Source organism: Somniosus microcephalus, chromosome 14 (assembly GCF_052327205.1).
Source record: "Somniosus microcephalus isolate GS21.2 chromosome 14, FLI_Smic_1.0, whole genome shotgun sequence".
NCBI lineage: Eukaryota > Metazoa > Chordata > Chondrichthyes > Squaliformes > Somniosidae > Somniosus > Somniosus microcephalus.
Window position 1 is genome coordinate 10,874,992 of NC_141000.1, and position 20,577 is coordinate 10,895,568.

The 20,577-nt window shown below is 45.6% G+C and overlaps 1 protein-coding gene across 3 annotated transcripts in view; it reads right to left on the minus strand.

Annotated features, from left to right (window-relative positions):
• Positions 1 to 213: 213 nt before the first annotated feature.
• Positions 214 to 20,577, minus strand: part of qtrt2 (queuine tRNA-ribosyltransferase accessory subunit 2) — a 49,032-nt gene continuing 28,668 nt past the window's right edge. Inside the window, exons 7-10 of one of the 3 annotated variants that reach the window (XM_086006234.1) lie at positions 14,314 to 14,465; positions 8,169 to 8,276; positions 4,795 to 4,894; positions 214 to 2,636 (exon numbers count right to left, since the gene is read on the minus strand). In XM_086006234.1, the coding sequence (XP_085862360.1) occupies positions 2,405 to 2,636; positions 4,795 to 4,894; positions 8,169 to 8,276; positions 14,314 to 14,465 (592 nt within the window). In that variant the 3' untranslated portion in view covers positions 214 to 2,404. The remainder of the gene's footprint in view (positions 2,637 to 4,794; positions 4,895 to 8,168; positions 8,277 to 14,313; positions 14,466 to 20,577) is intronic. The other 2 variants (XM_086006235.1, XM_086006236.1) reach the window with 2 other exon arrangements.

A 20,577-nucleotide genomic window follows, 5' to 3' on the forward strand; every position in this document is an offset into this window, starting at 1 on the left:
TCTTTATCAGTATGTGAAACCCATGATGTTTATATATGTCTTGATTCATTATTATTCCCATAGCATAAACACTGCATCATGATACTACTCCAAAGAGGGAAAACTTTGTTGTATAACACTGCCACCTAGCTCTTCCTTAGTTAAATGTTATTTCCCCGTCAGCACATTTTTATTAGAAATTGTTTTAAAATACTTTATACAGTTTATTCAATAGATAAAAGAAAAGCATTTATATAGCGCCTTTCACGACCAAGACGTCCCAAAACGCTTTACAGTGAATGAAGTATTTATGAAGTGTAGTCACTGTAGAAAACGTAGCGACCAATATTCGCACAGCAAGGTCCCACAAACAGCAATGTAATAATGACTAATTAATCTGGGTTTTTTTTAAGTGATGTTTGTTGAGTGATAAGTATTGGCCAGGAGCAGTATTGGGAGAACATCCCTACTCTTATCAATAAATGGTCACTATTATCATTAAATCTGACTTGTAAATGGGGCACAATGAGAAGAGTACATGAAAGATCCAGCACACGCCCATCACACTTCAAAGTGTCAAAATTATATTTTTAAAAAGCCTCGACTTGGTAACCAGCTCTCTCTCCAAAGGCAGGAGACAGAGATTTAGAAGCAGCTGCCAATTTACAGAATCCTCAAAGATGTGCCTGTCTAGACTATCTCCCCACAGACAATATCAAAGCAGTGGCCTTAAAGGGACAGGCCTGGTGAAACACAGCTCCACCTTGGTAGCTAAACACCACAGCCGCGCTCACTCTGTGAGCAATGTCACACACGAGATCAGCCAATCTTTTGTTAGAAATATCACAGATTTGCAAAAATGGAGACGAGCATCTGAATAGATAAAAGGAAACACCTGTTTTAATAAAAATGTTGTCCTGGGAAAATTTTCAAATGATTTTAAATTACAAATGAAGTTCTACAAATCTTACAGCCTAAAAATATCGGCAACCAATTTTGACGCGTTAAATAAAATGGGTTCCTTTTTTGTTGGTTCATACAGGCTTAATTTTTAAAATAACCACGAAAGCAAGATTGAAGTATAGTGCAGCTAGTAAGTGTGGAATAATACTTTAGATAGATCGGAGTAAACTAGGGCACTAAAAATGGACACGGTGAGGGAGAAATTCGACTCGTGCTCAAAATTCCTACCCTATTGTTTACCAAAAAGGGGAAGCCGAGGAGGGGAGGGGAGGTGCAATCCCAGACCGGCAGGGGCCCACAGCCGTTGTGCGGATCCAGGCGGAGTACACCTGCTCCTTCCGGCTCCACGAGAATGTAACTTCGAAAAAGTTTTGCGGCCGTTTGTTTGTCCGACCTTCAGCAGTACCTTTACAAACCGCTGCTTAGGCTGCTCAAGACCTGGTGTAGCTCGGCAGGGAGCTTGTAGTGGAATTATGCATGGGGGGTCCTCCAGCCCACTGAGGCCGAATGGGCCCACCCTGCCCCCGATTTTCAGCTCCTGGCCGCCTGTTCCTCAGGTGCAAAAATGGAACGGCTGCAAGTTGAATTTCTCCCCGTCTCTTTAATATCAGCTGCAATGAAGAGTAAAGGTCTTGTTGGTGCATATACAGGAAACTCTTTTTTTTATCCGGCACCGACGGGACCGGCGTGGTGCTGGTTGATCATAAAGTCCGGATTACAGAGGCACGAGAGCCCCGTACACGGCCACAGGTGCAGGAACCCCGGTTACACGGCCACTAATATAAAGTAAAACTTACCTAAACCTACTCAATTTTGCCGGTTAAGAGAGATTTCCGGTTATTTAGGTGCCGGTTAAAGAGAGTTTCCTGTATTGTACATTCAGTCATCAAAATGTAAATTCTAAAACAGTGAGTGCAGGTTTGAGTTAAAAATGATTCAATTCTGTCAAGTATTTTCTGGATATCTCTGACACAATCTCTCACAATTAGACAGGAATGTTAAAAACAAAATGGTAAAGACATCAGAAAATTCAGGTTTGTTGGGGGTATTAGTCCAAGTTGTAGAAGTCCACCGCATCAGAGCCGAGTTCTGTCAGTTTAAATAGAATGTTACTATACTTTCTCTATTCATACACTTCAAAGTAAACCGTTTTCTTAAAAAATAATCCACACAGCACTGGTTAAAAAAAATTAATGAATCAAAGCATGGCCTTCAAACCCTGTGTGCAATTTCAACTGTCACACATTAATGTAATGTGAATGATACATAACATGGAGGAGATCGGGAGTCTGAGCCCTGAGGTTTCAACTACAGTAGAATCAAATGTCTAAATAACTGACCAACACTGAGTAGATCCAAGTAACTCGATGCAGCATCTGAAGGCGACCAACGTCTGCCCAGAAACTGTACACATTGTAAACCAGGCAGGTGATGGATATCCAATGTATTAACTATGTCTTTGTTACACCATCTGTTTTGTAATGAGCTCCTTAAGTTGCTGCATCTTGTCGTCTCTCAGAGCATCACGGATAGATTGAAAGAATCCAAAGTAGTGCTGGAGGTTGTGGATCATGAGAAGGACTCCAGCCAACAGCTCATTTGTCACTAGAAGGTGGTAGATGTACGCACGGGTGTGACTCTTGCAGCAATAGCAGGAACAGTCCTCCACCAAGGGGCTGAAGTCAGCACGGTACCTGAATGTTGAGAGCCACGCAAAACACCATGTAAATAGACATCCCAAAAACGGTGGAATCGTCAGTTCTTTTAAACGACACACAATGAGCAACAGACACAAGAGTCTGTAGACGAGCAGTTAAGTACCTCATTGAGGTCGCCCGCCTTTCCCGAGCGGATCCGTCGCACGCCTCGAAACATGCCCGAGTCAAAGACGGAAGTCGGCGGGGTGACAGCAGGTTCCCGACGCGGTCAATTTCCACGCTTTTAACCGCTGGCCCGCCCCCAAACCCTCTCCAATGGGAAAATTCCAGCCGGTATTTCTATAGGCGAGTACAAGGAATTACCCACTGATTACCCCCACAGGATTCAGTTTCGTTTTTCAAAGTATAACTTTGTTTACAGTGCTCAGTAAAGGAGCTCTATAAGGCGCCCAGCCATAAGCAAACAGAACGGGCAGATGGCTCAGTGGGTGCGTGCAATGGCCGCTTGTGAATCGTACAGAGCAGAAAGCTCCCGAGTTCAATCACTAGTCTGGGCCGAGTTAGCTGGTCTGCACCAGGCCGTAGTAAGGGCTCTATGCGGGGAGGACTGCGAGGAAGATCAGTTGTGGCGGGGGGGGGGGTTCCCATTCCTGATGGATCTGCAGCCACTAGTGCTGGAAGGTTTATGCGCACACACGTCAGAGGCTAAAAGGGTTAAATTATGAAGTTGCATAGACTAGGCTTGTATTTCCGTGAATATAGAAGATTAAGCAGTGATCTAATTGAGGCGTTTAAGATGATTAATGGAATTGATAGGGTAGGTGGAGAGAAACTGTTTCCTCTGGTGAGGGAATCTAGAACAAGGGGCCAGAACCTTAAAATTAGAAATAAAAAAAACAGAAAATGCTGGGAACGCTCAGCAGTTCGGGCAGCATCTGTGGAGAGAGAAACCAAGTTAACGTTTCAGGTCGATGACCTTTTAGCCTCTGACGTGTGTACACATACACCTTCCAGCACTAATGGCTGCAGATCCATCGGGAATGGGAATGGGAACACCCCCGCCCCCCCCAACCAAATGATTTTCCTCGCAGCCTGGTGCAAACCAGCTAAACCAGGCCAGACTAGCGATTGAAGTCAGGACCAGGCTCCTCGACCCGAAACGTTAACTCTTTCTCTCTCCACAGATGCTGCCTGACCAGTTGAGTATTTCCAGCATTTTCTGTTTTTATTTCAGATTGCCCGGCATCTGCGGTATTTTGCTCTTTGACCTTAAAATTAGAGGGAGGCCATTCAGGGGCGATGTCAGTACGCACTCCTTCACATGAAGGGTAGTGGAAATCTGGAACTCTCTCCCCCCCCCCCCCAGAAAGCTGTTGAGGCTGGGGGTCAATTGAAAATTTCAAATCCGAGATTGATAGATTTTTGTTAGGCAAGAGTATTAACGGTCAAATGGAGTTCAGATACAGATAAGCCATGATCTAACTGAATGGCGAACAGGCTCGAGGGGCTGAATGGCCTACTCCTGTTCCTATATTCCTACCAGACTCAGCTGTGGAATAGTTTGCCCGGACTCACTGCCTAGGCTCCCACATGAAGAATGGCCATTTGGGACAAAGCACCAAAGGACTGCTGAACAAGAGTGGGGGGGGAAACAAACCAATACTGGAATGAACACGTTAGCGACATAGAACACAGGGATCCTCCTGCAGTATATCTGTTCCACAGGTGAGATCAGTGGCGTTATTCCTTTTACAGACATGAGAAAATGTTCAACAGGAAACCAGCAACAAAAGCAGGAACATCCTTTGTTCACTGCCTCAGTAAATGGTCAGTGTTGACAAAATTTATCAATCCATTTGGTTCACTGTACAGAACTGACCCAAATTTCACTCTAAAAACAGGTAGATTTTCTGGCTAGTTGTTTCTATTTTGCAGCTTTTAACAGATTATTGGCCACTTTGCTAATATCGGAGAATTACCTTTTCTTCACAGCCACTATCTGTGATCATTAAAGATACTGTACCGTACTAATATAACCGCTGTTCGTGAACCCTCGGGAGAGAAATCAAATCAGCACTTTCTTAAAGTGCACTTCTTGCTACAAGGTTATATAGGGCTGAGAAAAACAACATTTATAGAGAGACGTTACTGAATTCTCCACCGCATACTTAATTAAAAATGCGGTCACACTTACTGTTCACTTTTCAGATCAATTGTAAAAGGAGTCATCTTGCCCTCACTGCCCGAGGTCTTGTTACTAAGCTCATTATCCTCACAGCCGTTCCTTTCCAGCACTGAAATATAATCCAAAGCACTTATTAAAAGCTTTATCTTGCATTATACAATGTGCTCCTACTGCTCTCGGCTCCGGTCTCACACGAAGTTAACAGCAGGTAAAATTAGACTTTAAAAGAAAGCTTTCACCAGTTACTGCATGAGTCACTGAACTTCTCATATGGCAGTTTGAGTCAGCCATACTGGGTGATATAACTGTAAACTGTAATTTCAGTTTAATGGCCAATCAGTGGTGCGTTGTGAATGATACGGTTTGGAATTCTGATACTTTAGAAGCCTGTTTCTGAGCAGAAATGGAAAGGTTCCCCAATATGGAAGTTGAACATGGAAAAACTAATTGAACATTTAGTTAAACAACATGGTCGCCCTTTAGAAATGTCTGAGGAAGCAGCAAGTAGGCCACGGATTCGTCAGGATACTAAAAAGAGGATGTTCGTAGTGTGTTGAGGCTTTAAAAATTGAGATTTAATTTAGTTGTAGTGACTCTCAAGTATCCTTCGTATTGAAGATGCAGATGATCTCACTTTTCAAACATTTTTTTCCCCCCAGTAGAAATCACATGAAAGTACAGGAAACTTTGGTTTATCCGGAGGTTGTATGTCCGGAAACCTCGATCTAACGGCAGAAATCAGCAGCCGTTTTGTTAAGAGAAAAAAAAAGAAAAAAAACCTAGCATTTTTTTAAACAGTCAGTCTCTGGAAAGCCTCTCTGAAGCTGTTGCTAAGCTACAGAGACGCTTCCAAGGTACGGGCCGACTGTTTACAAGCTGTTGCTAAGCAACAGTGTTTGTTGTCAGATACGGAGATGAAAACCTCCGTATTCTTCAACATTAGCGCTGGTCTATCCGGAAGTTTTCATAGATCGGCATCACGCCGGTCCCGTCGGTGCCGGATATCGCGAAGTTTCCTGTACTGTGTGGTTTACAAACGGTGGTGGCTGCTCTCTTCAACCCTAGTTCCTGACTGTGATTGAGTGGCATTCTATGTTGACATTGTGAGTGTTAGTGAACAAATTCTACCGAAAACTACAGACAAGAAAAAGCAGACAGTGGTGAGGTCAGACAACTCTGTGTTTGAGCCAGGCCGTGCCCCTCAGTCTCAAAAAAAAGGTTCCATACCTCTTGAGCAGCGAGCAAACACTCGGATTACATTTAGTTAATCATTGTTAACCCCCCCCAAGACATCGTCATGTGACAATCTAACACTTCACCCTCTCTCCCCCCTCCCCCCCAATTGTGGGACTGCAGCTCACTGACCAATTAGGTCACACCACCAGACAGAGCCTTACAACAACCAAAACTGCAATCTCATAAATTAACTGCACCATTCACAGAAACAATATAAACACCACACATCCCCAAAATGCAGAGGTCAAAGATTCCACTAGACACTTTGACACATGATTACCAAAAATAGTAAATGTCATGGTTTGAGTACAAAAAGCAGCCAACTATATAAGAACATTACAAAGGCAGATCACAAAACTGAAATACCTCAAGCTGCCACAAAGTAATGTAAAAAGGTACTACAAACATATTCATTACACCCCTTCCCCTTTACAGAGAAGAACATTCTATTTATTTTTTAACAGGAATCATACTTTTGTATTAAATTAACATGCTCGATGTTAGTAACAAATCAGGTTTTCCTTAATGACTCGGAGTGAGTGTACTACAAGTTGTTGCAGTTAGCCGTACAGGTCAAGAAGGTTGCAGGTTTAATCTCTGGTCCGTGCTGAAGAAGCTGCTCTCAGCCAGGAGAGTAGATGAGGTGCTACTACAGGCCGCAGTCCGCAGTTTGGGTGGGGGTAGAAAGCCAGGGTTCCCATTACTCGAGCATAAGCTCGAGGAACAGCACCTCGTCTACAGCCCTCTGGACTCAACATCGAGTTCAACAATTTCAGATCATAACCTCGGCCCCTATCACAATATATATATTTTCTTCTTTTTTTCTTCTTCCCTCCCACGTGGCAGCTGTCCTTCATTCTGCCAGCGCAATTCACACCACATCCAGAGCCATCCTTTGTTTCTTAACTGGTCCCATTACCACCTCCTCTCGCCTTGAATATCCCTTAATGTCTCTCAATGTCTCTTAATCTCTCCTGCTTTCTATCCTATCACTGACCGTCCCTTTTTGTTCTTTCATCCCCTCCCCCTTTTCCCAGCCCTTAAACTGCTTTCCATTTCCTGCTTTTTTCCAGTTCTAACGAAAGGTCATCGACCTGAAACGTTAACTCTGTTTCTCTCTCCATGGATGTTGCCCTAGCCTGCCCTATTGGGGACTTGGCCTGGAGGGTGTTGCACGGAGCAGTCCCGTGCAATATATTTTTAAGTAGGTTCACGGACTCCCAGGCCACCTGTTTTTTTTGCGGCCTGGAGGAGTCCGTTTTTCATATATATACGGAGTGTGAGAGGTTGCAGCCCCTCTTCCATTATTTGAAGGGGCTGCTCCTCGATTTTTGGTTGCACTTCAGTCCCACGCACTTGATCTACGGTCACCCGGTGCGGAGGGGAGCGGGCAGGTTGGAGGACCTCCTCGTGGGTCTGCTCCTGGGCCTGGCTAAAAAAGCCATCAATTGGTCCAGGCAGCGGGCGGTCGAGGGGGTCGTCCAGCCAGATTGCCTCCCTCTCTTCCGCGGCCATGTTTGCGCCCGGGTGGCCCTGAAGATGGAGCACGCGGTGTCTGCCGGCACGCTCGAGTACTTCCGCGACCGGTGGGCGCCGCGGGGACTGGAGTGCATAATTGATTTGGACAACCAAATTTTAATTTGATTTGTTAAGGTTTATTTAAAGTTTTATTAGTTACAGTCTATTTGTTTATGTTTGGTTCAACCAAGAGTGTGCCCTGGCCTGCTGAGTTTTCCAGCGTATTCTGTTGTTATTTCCCATTACTATTGACCACCCAATAACCCATTTTGGAAAGTGCTCATGTGTAGATGTCAGGTGAAGGCAGGATAGAGCTTGACTGTCAAGTGAGAGGCCAGGCAATGAGCACAGAGGTAGACAAAGTCCAATTATTGTTAAGTAAACAGAGCTGCGGGTCAATTAGACTTTAATTGTTTATGCAGATTGGAGATGATTGTAAATTTGAGCCTCTGGGTCAGAAGCATGCAGCATTAAGTTTCACAATATTTAAAACTGTTTTCCTTCTATAACAAAGTGGTTTATGAAGGACAAAATGCACTAGATGCATTTTTTAATATGTAGAAAATAGAAATGGTTACATACACAAAACAGTGACTACTTGTTCAAAGTTTGAGTTGCTGCTGACTTACTTGAATGAGTGTGGTTCTCTTCACATTGTTCAATGGTCATCGTGGTACATGCAGATGTAAGCTGCTGGTCTTGTATCTGGTGCAAGGGTACTACAAGACTCTTTTCTTCTGGTGAGATACAAAGTAATTCATCGTGGTGTGTGTGTATACAGTACATTATGTACCTTGATCCCCAACTCTCAGCCAGTACCTGGCTTGCTGCAAATTAGATGTCTGATCTCTTGTCCTTCATTTTTAGGAGCTCAGATTACAATTACGTTTTTCTCCCTCACCTCAAAATTACATAGATTTATATTTTTGTGTATTTTTTTAAAAAAATGCAAGTACAGGTAGACTATCCTTTATCCGCACTTCCGAAAACCGAAAACCTCTAAAAACCGAAAGTTTTTTCGTGGAGCGTAAGTCGTGCGCACGACATGACCCGAGTGGTGCCAAACATGACAGGAGTGGTCCGGGAGCTCTGCCTTTCCCTGTGAGCAGGGCAGAGGGTCACAGAGTTCCCTCCTGGGTAGGAGATTGCAGGCCGAGCCGGGCAGTGTGAAGGAGGTACCGGGAGAGTGAACCCAACAATACAGCGGCCCGTCCGATAGCTGCAGCGGCCCGTCCGATAGTCTTTCCTTCCCCCACCCCCCGACCTGATTTGCGGGCCAGCTTAGTGTAGGAGTCAGCCGATATCCAGCTTTCCCACAACTGGCAGCGGCAGTCGAGCCCCAGACATCCCGCTAAGTCAAGGAATTCAGATACGGAGCAGGGGGAGCCGGAAACCTCGATCTAACGGCAGAAATCAGCAGCCGTTTTGTTCGTTTTTTTTTCTTCCCCTAGCATTTTTTTTAAACAGTCAGGCTGTGGAAAGAGTCTCTGTAGCTTAGCAACAGCTTCAGAGACGCTTCCAAGGCAGGGCCCGAGTGTTTACAAGCTGTTGCTAAGCAACAGTGTTTGTTGTCAGATACGGAGATGAAAACCTTCTGAAATCCGAAAAATTCCGAAAACCGAAACACAGCTGGTCCCAAGGTTTTCGGATAAAGGATAGTCTACCTGTATATCTACTGTGGCATTGCTCGCAGATTGTGCACACTCTGGTACCAAGGCCTACTGGCATCCTGATGAATTCGAGGCCCCAGAAATTAGCTGGAAATTTTACCACACGATATGGGTGCATTTATGCTAAGTTTAATCACTTTTAACAATATAATTTTAATAGTTATTGAGTGATGGATGAATTATGATTGTTTACTGTATCTGAGCTTTCTATAGTCAGGATCTGCATTGAGCACTCAATCTTTGCTCTGCAGCCAATTCTATGGTTTCCCCCCCCCCCCCAAACAGAAAATGGAGTCAACTTCCTACCCCTTTGGAAAAATCTTGTGTTGTAAACTTGTTCATTGTGTCGACATTTGTGTAGTTCATTCAAAACGCTAATCATTTCATTCAAACAATTCTAATGAAGATTAAGAGTTAGAGGAAATCTCATTACATTCAAAACAACACTCTTCAATAAAATAGGTTCCACTCTCGGATGGAAAGAAAGGAATCAGAATGGAAGAGAATTGAAGCATTCAGGGTAATGTGGGAAGACTTGGGGCGGGTGTGGAAGGAATTGGGGTGAAAGGGAGCATTTCGATGGTGGGGATTGGACTCAGGCTAGGCAAGGAAGGTAGCAGGAAAGCACTTGGGCTGGTGGAGAACATGAGAAAATGGAATTGGTTGGTAGGGATGGAAACAACATGCTAGAAAGAAAAGTAGGTTTTGTTTGCTTGGTGTTGTACACAGAGCTGGTCATACCAGGAGTCAAACTCAAACACCAGCCCCCTGACAAAGATTAGGCCTTAGCAGATAAACGTTAACAGAAGCATTTCCAATAGAAGTTGGGTTATTTTATGGGTAAGCTAAACTATTTTTTTTTTTTTTTACAAAGTATTTGTTTAGTTATGCAACAAATTGTATTTTTTAAACTTCCACGTAGCCATCAGAAAGAAAGACTTGCATATATATAGCGCCTTTCACGACTACCGGACGTCTCAAAGCACTTTACAGCCAATGAAGTACTTTTTTTTTTGAAGTGTAGTCACTTGTAATGTGGGAAATGCGGCAGCCAATTTGCGCACAGCAAGCTCCCACAAACAGCAATGTGATAATGACCAGATAATCTGTTTTTGTTATGTTGATTGAGGGATAAATATTGGCCGGGGCACCAGGGATAACTCCCCTGCTCTTCTTCGAAATAGTGCCACGGGATCTTTTATGTCAACCTGAGAAAGCAGACGGGGCCTCAGTTTAATATCTCATCCGAAAGATGGAAGACACAAAATGGCAGCTTTTGAGCAATTTGAATGGTTCAACCGTGTTTATTGGTGGCTGTTGCTGATTCTTGATTTTTATTCATTGTTATTTAAATTTCATGATTGATGTTTTCCTTCCTGTTTGCTACTTGCTGATTGGTGCTTTCCCTATTCTTTATCTTTGCCTAAGGCTTTATTCTGCATGAAACTGGATAGTTCATCGAGTGTTCCTTACACAGTTCGTGATTCTGCGACCATTTTTTCCACAAATAGGACCTAGACCTGAGCTGTCTAAAAGTGCGTGCCTAAAAATGGTTAGTGCGCTAGACAGTCCCATGCAGAGTTACCCATCCAGCGGCAGACTAAAGATGTTTAAATGAAGGGCGGGTTTCCAAACAATGGCCCATTCATTAGCAACGTATGGTCGCACAGGAGACATCTAGCACCTTGGTGTTGACAATCTTTGCTAGTCATTGAAAGAAGTTTTCTTTAAATCAAAAGACGCCAAAAGTCAGTCGGAGAGCAGAAAGGCTCAAGGGAGAAGCAACCAGTGCACTGGCTGCAAGAACAGGTAGCAGAAGCAGAGGCTATCCTTTTTACATCGAGGTACAATTCCCTAAAGTAGTCTGGAATGTGTGTTCTTAATTTTTTTTAAATAATAATACAGGGGAGCTGAAGAGAAATTGGGGGAGATGAGATTTTTTTTTTTTTTACATAGCGAGTTGTTGTAATCTGGAATGCGCTGCCTGAAAGGGTGGCAGAAGCAGATTCAATAGTAACTTTCAAAAAGGCAATTGTGTCTCTACTTAAAGAGAACACATTTTGCAGGGCTAATGGGGGAAAGAGCAGGGGAGTGGGACTAATTGGACGGTTCTTTCAGAGAGCCGGCACAGGCACGATGGGCTGAATGGCCTCCTTCTGTGCTCAGATAAGAAGTAGGAGCAGGTGTAGGTCATTCGGCCCCTCGAGCCTGCTCCGCCATTCAATAAGGTCATGGCTGATCTGATCTTGGCCTCAACTCCACTTCCCTGCCCGCTCCCCATAACCCTTGACTCCCTTACCATTCAAAATCTGTCCATCTCCACCTTGAATATATTCAATGACCCAGCCTCCGCAGCTCTCTGGGGAAGAGAATTCCAAAGATTCACGACCCTCAGAGAAGAAATTCCTCCTCATTTCCGATTTAAAAGGCCCCCTTATTCTGAAATTATGCCCCCAAGATTCTAGGATTCTAACAGAAATTGTACTAAATGAAATTCATCATATTCAGTGATTTTTTTTTTTTGTCCAACGTTAGAATAAAGCAGTTTACAAAACCAAACCACGTCTTGCCCAGTGTTAACACGGCCCATATTTGGAGAGATTAAAGGATCACAAGCCCTGAGGACGTGGGAGATGTGGTCCAGATCACAAGGGAATTTCATTGTTAGACTCTGGGTCCTGTTACCGCGCTAGCAGATAATGGGGCAGCGTGAGTTAACTTCTGTACAAAAGCAGACAACCAGACTGCATAAGGAAGCGACTGGCACCACTGAGCCCCAGCAGAGAGCCTGCGGCAGGCCCGGATTTGTAACAGTTCCAATCGCCCCAAAGCGGAAATGGATGAAAACACCATAAATTGTGGCAATAATTATACCCACTTCCTGCCTTGAAATCCCAACTGAGACAAAGAAATGTCAATAGGCCGCTTTCACAATTAAATAAAGCTGTTAAATCAAAACTAGGGTTCAAGCCTGGTGCCAAGTTGACAGCCGTGAAACAGGCTACACCGCCCCCCTCTCCCAGGGTGGTGGGCTGACCAGCTCTCTCAATCGCAGTTATCCAAGATACTTGTTAAACAAGCTGCCTTTATCAGAGGTGGCACGTTCCTTTTTGAAGTGGTTTCTGGATACGCACCTGGGAACACAGACCTTCCAGAAAGTAAACTTCTCTGAATACTGCCAAATTCTGAACTTCCATAACTAAATATTAAAAAATACTGAGGCTTTGTGGTTGCAAAAAATACAGATCTCCAATCCAACACATTCAGATGCATCCAACTGTACAACTGGCAGCAGTGCCAGGTGACACCAAAAACTGTGAATTTGAGTTAGAAATGTTAAAATGCAAGCTAACAAAAAGATTGATTATCTCACTGAATGTCAAAGGTACACTGTTCAGTAAGGGACAGCAGTATTTGCACAATTCCTAGTTGGGATTATGATAATTAGCTAATGCTCAGTGGTACTCCTTTGACGGTAATTTAGATCATCTACATGGAGTACTGGTGCAGGAAATGGAAAATGTCATACTGCTGCAGTGGGAGGTCGTCTCCTGAGATTGTGGCTGAGGCAGATTGTTGGGTAAAGTGTAGGGAGCTTTACTCTGTAGTGAACTGGGACCGATTGATGCAACACTGGGTTCTTGAAAATGGGAAGTGTTCCGTGCCCCAGCACTAACATCCCTCACTTTGACAAACATCAAAAAACGTTAAACAATACAGGAAAATTGGCTGTGTCGCTTTAAAATTAGCATCTTTAGTTCAACATTTAGTGGGGTCCACTTAATCAGGTCATGCTGGGATTGTCTGCCTTCACACAAATGCTGAACGAACGTAATGTAAATGGCACAGTGTGGTTTCCCAGGATGGTCTTACTGTATTAAAAACAGAAAACGTTGGAAAAACTCAGCAGGCCAGGCAGCATCCGTGGAGAGAGAAACAGAGTTAACGTTTCAGGTCTGGGACCCTTCAACAAAACTGGAAAAAGCTGGAGATGTAACAGATATTAAGCAGATGCAGAGACAGGGGGTGTGTGGGGGGGGGGGGGGTGTGGGAGGGGAGGAAGGAATTGAAGGAATAATCTGTGCTTATGTAAGAGGTAGGAAAGATAAAATGTTGCAAATGGGAATGGCAAAATAATACAGCATGAAAAATGGGGGCAGGGGTTATAGTTTGAAATTGTTGAACTCAATGTTCAGTCCAGAAGGCTGTACAGTGCCCAATCGAAAGATGAGGTGCTGTTCTTCGAGCTTACGTTGAGCTTCATTGGAACAATGTAAGAGGCCGAGGGCAAAGAGATTAGAGTGGGAATGGAGCGGTGAATTAAAGTGACAGGCGACCGGAAGCTCAGGGTCACCCATACGGACTGAACGGAGGTGTTCCGCAAAGCGGTCGCCCAATCTGTGTTAGGTCTCCCCAATGTAGAGGAGACCGCATCGTGAGCAGCGAATACCGTATACTAAATTGCAAGAAGTACAAGTAAATCGCTGTTTCACCTGGAAGGGGTGTTTGGGGCCCTGGACAGTTCTTACTGTATCTCTGGATTGGACTGCATCACATAAGATGGCGAAGGACACGAGGCAGGTGGTGAGAAAATGAAGCCTGCCCACTGTACAAGTGCCTCAAGTACTCTAGCTGCCCACAAGCCTGATCTGGGTGCGTGGGCACACGAGAACCCATTAATGCCGAGCCACGAACAATAATACAGGAAACTCTCGATTTCCTGGCACCCAAACAACCGGAAATCTCGGTTAACCGGCAAAATTCAGGAGTAGGTTCAGGTAAGATTTTCTTCATATTAATGGCCGTTTCTTGATTCTTAGCTGTGTAATCGGGGGTTCCTGCACTTGTTGCTAAGGAACAGGGACGCTTGGTCTGTGGCCGGGGTTCCTGCAGCTGTTGCTAAGCAACAGGGAAGCCTGGATTTGTTGCTGTGTACGGAGCTCTCGTACCTTTTAACTATAACTCCCTGTAATCCGGACTTTTTGATAAACTGGCACCACGCCGGTCCCGTCGGTGCCGGATAAAAAAGAGTTTCCTGTATGGACACACAACTATGGCTACACCTTTGTTTATGCACTGTACACTAACAGTCTATAACTGGTACCTTCTGTCTCTAGGTCCATCTTGTATTTAAAATTGAATGTCAGTGCTCTTCCTTGCTCCGTCATCTGATAGGGAAAGAAACCCTCAAACAAGTCCACCCCTCTTGATATACATGCCAGCACTTCATCTGGCTTTCCAACTCCGTGGATCAACCTAATGTTGGCGGGGGGGGGAAGAGGGAAAATTTGAATAAATATTACAATATAAAACAATGATGAGTTGCGACAAAACACACTCGTTCTGGAAGAATCCAGTTAGCCTAGTTAAAGAACTATGATTAAAAGCATCTATATAAACAAAAAATGCTCAATATACTCAGCAGGTCAGGCAACATCATTCAAATTAGGTTACTCACAGGTAGTGGACTAGACACTCTGATTAAAAATGCTTATTTTTTGTAATAAACCCATTTTCAGCTGCATTAATAAAACTGCACCAGGTTACCACTCATATATATCAAGGAATATATTTTAATGCAAAAAATTACATTCTAGTAGTAGAGAAAAGGCAGGGAATTATAGACCGGTAAGCTTGACATCGGTAGTGGGGAAAATGCTAGAGTCCATTATAAAAGATGTAATAGCAGAGCACTTGGAAAGCAGTGACTGGATCGGACAAAGTCAACATGGATTTACAAAAGGTAAATCATGCTTGACTAATCTACTGGAATTTTTTGAGGATGTAACTGGTAAAATAGATAAGGGAGAACCAGTGGATGTGGTGTATTTGGACTTTCAGAAGGCTTTCAATAAGGTCCCGCATAAGAGATTAGCGTGCAAAATTAAGGCACATGGGATCGGGGGCAAGGTATTGACTTGGATAGAGAACTGGTTGGCGGACAGAAAGCAGAGAGTTGGAATAAACGGGTCGTTTTCCGAGTGGCAGGCAGTGACTAGTGGGGTACCGCAAGGATCGGTCCTAGGACCCCAGCTGTTCACAATATATATTAATGATCTGGACGAGGGAATTGGATGTAATATCTCCAAATTTGCAGACGACACAAAGCTGGGGGGGGGGGGGGGGGGAGGGTATGCTGTGAGGAGGATGTCGTGAAACTCCAGCACGATTTGGACAGGTTGGGTGATTGGGCAGAAACATGGCAAATGCACTATAATGTGGATAAATGTGAGGTTATCCACTTTGGTGGCAAAAACAGGAAGGCAGGTTATTATTTGAATGGTAATAGATTGGGAGAAGGGGAAGTGCAAAGAGACCTGGGTGTTTTTGTACACCAGTCGCTGAAGGTAAGCATGCAGGTACAGCAGGCGGTTAAGAAGGCAAATGGTATGTTGGCCTTCGTAGCAAGAGGGTTCGAGTACAAGAACAAGGATGTCTTGCTGCAGTTGTACAGGGCCTTGGTGAGACCACACCTTGAGTATTGTGTGCAGTTTTGGTCACCTTACCTGAGGAAGGACGTTCTTGCCATGGAAGGAGTGCAGCGAAGATTCACCAGGCTGATACCTGGGATGGCAGGAATGACGTATGAGGAGAGATTGTGTCGATTGGGCTTATACTCACCGGAGTTTAGAAGATTGAGAGGGGATCTCATTGAAACCTATAAAATTCTGTCAGGCCTGGACAGACTAGATGCAGGAAGGATGTTTCTGATGGCCGGGGAGTCCAGAACCAGGGGTCATAGTCTAAGGATAAGGGGTAAGCCATTTAGGACTGAAATGAGGAGGAATTTCTTCACCCAGAGAGTGGTGAACCTGTGGAATTCTCTGCCACAGAGGGCGGTGGAGGCCAGTTCATTAAGTATATTCAAGAAAGAGTTGGATATATTTCTTAAGGCTAAAGGGATCAAGGGATATGGGGAGAAGGCAGGGACCGGGTACTGAATTTGGATGATCAGCCATGATCTCATTGAATGGCGGAGCAGGCTCGAAGGGCCGAATGGCCTACTCCTGCTCCTATCTTCTATGTATCTATGTATCTATGTAAAAGAATGATGAGGTGTAACAAAACACTCTGGCTCTGGAAGAATCCAGTTAGCCTAGTTAAAGAAGTATGATTAAAAGCAAATATATATATATATATAAACAAAAAATGCTGGAAATACTCAGCAGATCAGGCAGCGCCATGTTGCTGAAACAATTCTGAAAGGTGTTCTGTACTGTTAAAAACCCTGTATACTATTTTACATTAATTAAACTTGCCTATAAACAAACTTCCCTTAAGGCTATTCAACAATGATTTTAAAGAAATCGATGCACACCATCAACATCATGGAGGAAAAATTTGGTATCGACCATTTTGGGGCGCTAACATCGCCTGGGCACTAGCTTTAACGCCGGCGACTGCAAAATTCGGTTTTAGCGCCCCAAGAGGGAGGTGGAGCGTTAATTCAAGCGCTTCACTTCCTTCTTAGAGCGCTAACCCCGAATATCGGGGCGATGCGTTCTGCGGTGCTACGCACTGGGCCATGTAGCGCTGCTGCATGGAATGGCTCCTCCCCTCATTAAAGGGGAGGGTCCAAACCCACAACTCTGTGGGGCCCTACCTGGACCACCGGGGAGCCGTGCCAGCAGCCCGGAACATAAGAGGAGTGCTGTGCTGCCAAATCACGGCACGGACCCCACGTTCAAAGACGCAACTGGCGACAAGTCAGCCGATTTTTTTTTCCCCCCGCCCGCCACCTCCCTTTTACTTAGCGCCCTGCGAGCCTCCTGCCGCTCCATTTCCCGCCCCCTGAATCGGTCGCCGTCATTGCCCGGCGCAGATTCAGGGGACGCGGGCCAATTTTGCAGGCGGAGCGAAAACGGGGCGCTGCGCATGGTGATGACGTCATCATCGCCTGTGCAGCGGAGCAGGGCGCTACCAGTTACCGCCGGCGCTAAACTCCCGCTGAATTTAGCGGGCGTCGTTAGCGGGGCCACACCTGGTAGAAAAGTCATTTGTGGCCCGTTAGCGCCGAGGTACTCGGGTACTCAATTTTTAGCCCCATGGGTCCTGTCTCTGAAAGGGACAAATCAAATCCAAATAGTTTGCAGAACCTTTGTTCTTCCTTTCAAACTCTCTACCCCATCTCTTGAAGATACTGACTTGTGCGGAGGTCCTTATGTACCCTGTACCCAAGTGGCCCGCCTTCATACGCAAGCCTGGACAAAGTCTGAGCATTAGGTTAAGGACCATGGCAGCAACACAGCCAAGCCTGTTCTTATTCTCACCCGATACTGGCACATGTACTTTCCAATAGGAGTCACTGGATAGTAATCAGAAGCAGCAACACTGCCCGATTTCTCCCTCCCTCATCCAAGGACACGGAGGTCACCTGCATCAGCCGTGGCTCAGTGCTAGCACTCTCGCCTCGGGAGTCAGTCGGTCATTTGTTCAAGCCCTGCTCCAGAGATTTGAGCACATAATCTAGGCTGACACTCCAGTGCAGTACTGAGGGAGTGCTGCCCTGTCGGAGGTGCCGTCGTTCAGATGAGACGTTAAACCGAGGCCCCATCTTCCCTCACAGGCAGATCCCATTACACTATTCGAAGAGGAGTCGGGGAGTTCTCCTGATGAACTGGCCAATATTTATCCCCCAATCAACATCATTAAAACAATTGGGCATCTAGCTCACTGCTGTTTGTGGAACCTTGCTGTGTGCAAATTTCTGCCGCATTTCTACTGCACTATTTCAAAAAAGTGCAGGGGAGTTCTCCCCGGTGTCCAAGACAATATTTATCCCTTAACCAACATCAATAAAAATATAGCAGGCCAGGGCAGCATCCGTGGAGAGAGAAACAGAGTTAACATTTCAGGTCAATGACCTTTCGTCTTCGACCTGAAACATTAACTCTGTTTCTCTCTCCACGGATGCTGCCCTGGCCTGCTGAGTTTTTCCAGCGTTTTCTGTTGTTATTTCGGATTTCCAGCATCCGCAGTATTTTGCTATTAATAAAAATATAGATTGTCTGGTTGTTATCACCAGGAGCTTGCTGTGTGCAATTATCTGTCGCGTTTCCTACATTACAACAGTGACTGCACCTCAATAGTACTTCATTGGCTGTAAAGCACTTTGTGACATCCTGAATTCATAATAGGCACTATATAAATGCAAGTCTTTCTTTCTTTTCCGACTCCATCCTACCTATGTCAAATTTTTCCCTCCACAAGACCTCCGACTTTAACTCTGAACTTCCAACTATTGTCACAAATCTATTCCCTAACAGGAAATATGCATCCCTATAATTGCTACATAACCAGGCCTACGTAACTTGAGTTCTTCCGTGTGTCCATTTGCGTGCGCACTTTCGCTGCCGCTCCGGACCCGAGCCATCCACTTTTTTCTCCCCCCTTTTTCTTTTCTCTCCAGCCCTCCCTGTTTGTGGGACCTTGCTGTGTGCAAATTGGCTGCCGCGTTTCCCACATTACAACAGTGACTCCACTTCAACTAGTACTTCGTTGGCTGTAAAAAGCTTTGAGATGTCCGGTGGTCGTGAAAGGCGCTATATAAATGCAAGTCTTTCTTTTTTTCCAGACCGCTCTCTCCTGTCGGCATGCCGCCCTTCATCTCTCCTCTCTCGGATACTCAGCCCTCCCAAATCCCTACTCCAACCCTTCATTACTCTTCGACCGTCCTACTCTGCTACCGCTGTCCCAGGCTTTACTCCCCCTTAGATAAGCCCACAGCCTCCCTCAGTGCCTCACTTAGCATCCTCCGAAGGGCCCACCGTGGCACTCGTCGCTGTCTCTTCATGAGTAGCAACCCCCCGTCCCATCCTAATCTCTCGCTGACCTTCCCGCCCAGCGCGCCTGCAGGGGTCTAATCTGGCCAATCTCCTCCCTGTCCAACTCACCCCTCCCAGCGCTGACCCTGTGGATGCTGGCAGTGGATCGGCCATCCCCAACTCACTCCACTCTCCCTCCAGAATGTCCGTTCACTTGCGAACAAGGCCCTTGCCATCCATGAGCTTATCGTGGGTGGTTGCATCGACATCATGGCCCTGACGGAAACTTGGTTGAGGGGTGATGACACCTTACCCTTAAATGAAGCCTCCCCGCCTGGCTGTACCTTCCACCACTTGCCCCGCTCAGACTGCTGTGGTGGTGGCTCTCATCACCAAATCACACCTGGGTCTGTCCCCCTATTCCTCCGGCAGTTTCTCCTCCTTTGAGCATCTCACCTTATTCCCTCTCACCTCTCATTTAAAATTCTCGTTCTCTACCATCCACCCAAGTACCATAAAAATGTTATTACCGAGATATCTTCACTGTTCTCCTCCCTCAGCCTCTGCACTGAGTGACTTCTCATCCTCGGTGATTTCAACCTCCATCACAATTCATCATACTCTCTCTCCTCTGAGTTCACTACCCTCCTATCCTCCCTTAATCTCTCCCTCCATGTGAACTCCCCAACCCATATTCACGGCCACCCCCTCGACCTTGCCATCTCTCGTGGCCTTGCTACTCCCATCGTGTCAATTGCAGATAAGGCTATCTCTGACCATTTCCTCGTATCGCTCTCCACCCACATCCCCCTTCCCCCATCCAACCCTACTTCCTTCTGTGTCCGCCCCTGGAAAAATCTCTCTTCCAGCTGCACTTACGAAATCCCAACTGTCCAGCCTTTGGCCCTCCATTCACCATGACATTTCTGCAGCTACCGATCTGTTCCACCACACCCTCACCACCACCGTTGATGCCCAAGTCTCTCTCACCCCGGCCGTTCCCCCTGGGGCCCACATCTTCGCTCCCTCAAGTCCAAGGGATGCAGACTCGAACGGATATGGCGGACAACTGGTTTAACCATTCACTGCCCGAACTGGCTGGACCACATAAAGCATTATCGGGCCCTGCTCTTGTCCGCCAAAACTGCTCACTATTCCAGGATCATTCTGGAATGCAAATTAACTCCCGGCTTCTATTCTCTACTGCTAACCATCTTATTAAACCCCTCTCCCCTGTCTTCTCCACCCTCACCTCCAACAACAAGTGTGAGGAGCTCATGGACTTCTTTGTCGTGAAGACTGAAACCATCAGATCAGCTGCCTCTGCCATTTCCCTTCCTTCCCCTAGCCCACCGGGCCAAACTTCCTCTAAGGTTCCCCCCCCTGCCTAGCCCTGAACTCACATCTTTCTCCAGTTTCTCTCCGATCTCCCCTTTTGACCTCTCCACACTCATCTTGTCCATGAGACCCACTTCCTGCTCCCTCGACCCTTTTCCCACTAAACCGCTGACCACCCAACTTCCTTTTCTGGTTCCCATGTTAGCTGATATTGTTTTTTTTATTTTTTTATTCGCTTATGTGATCTGGGTGTCGCTGGCAAGTCC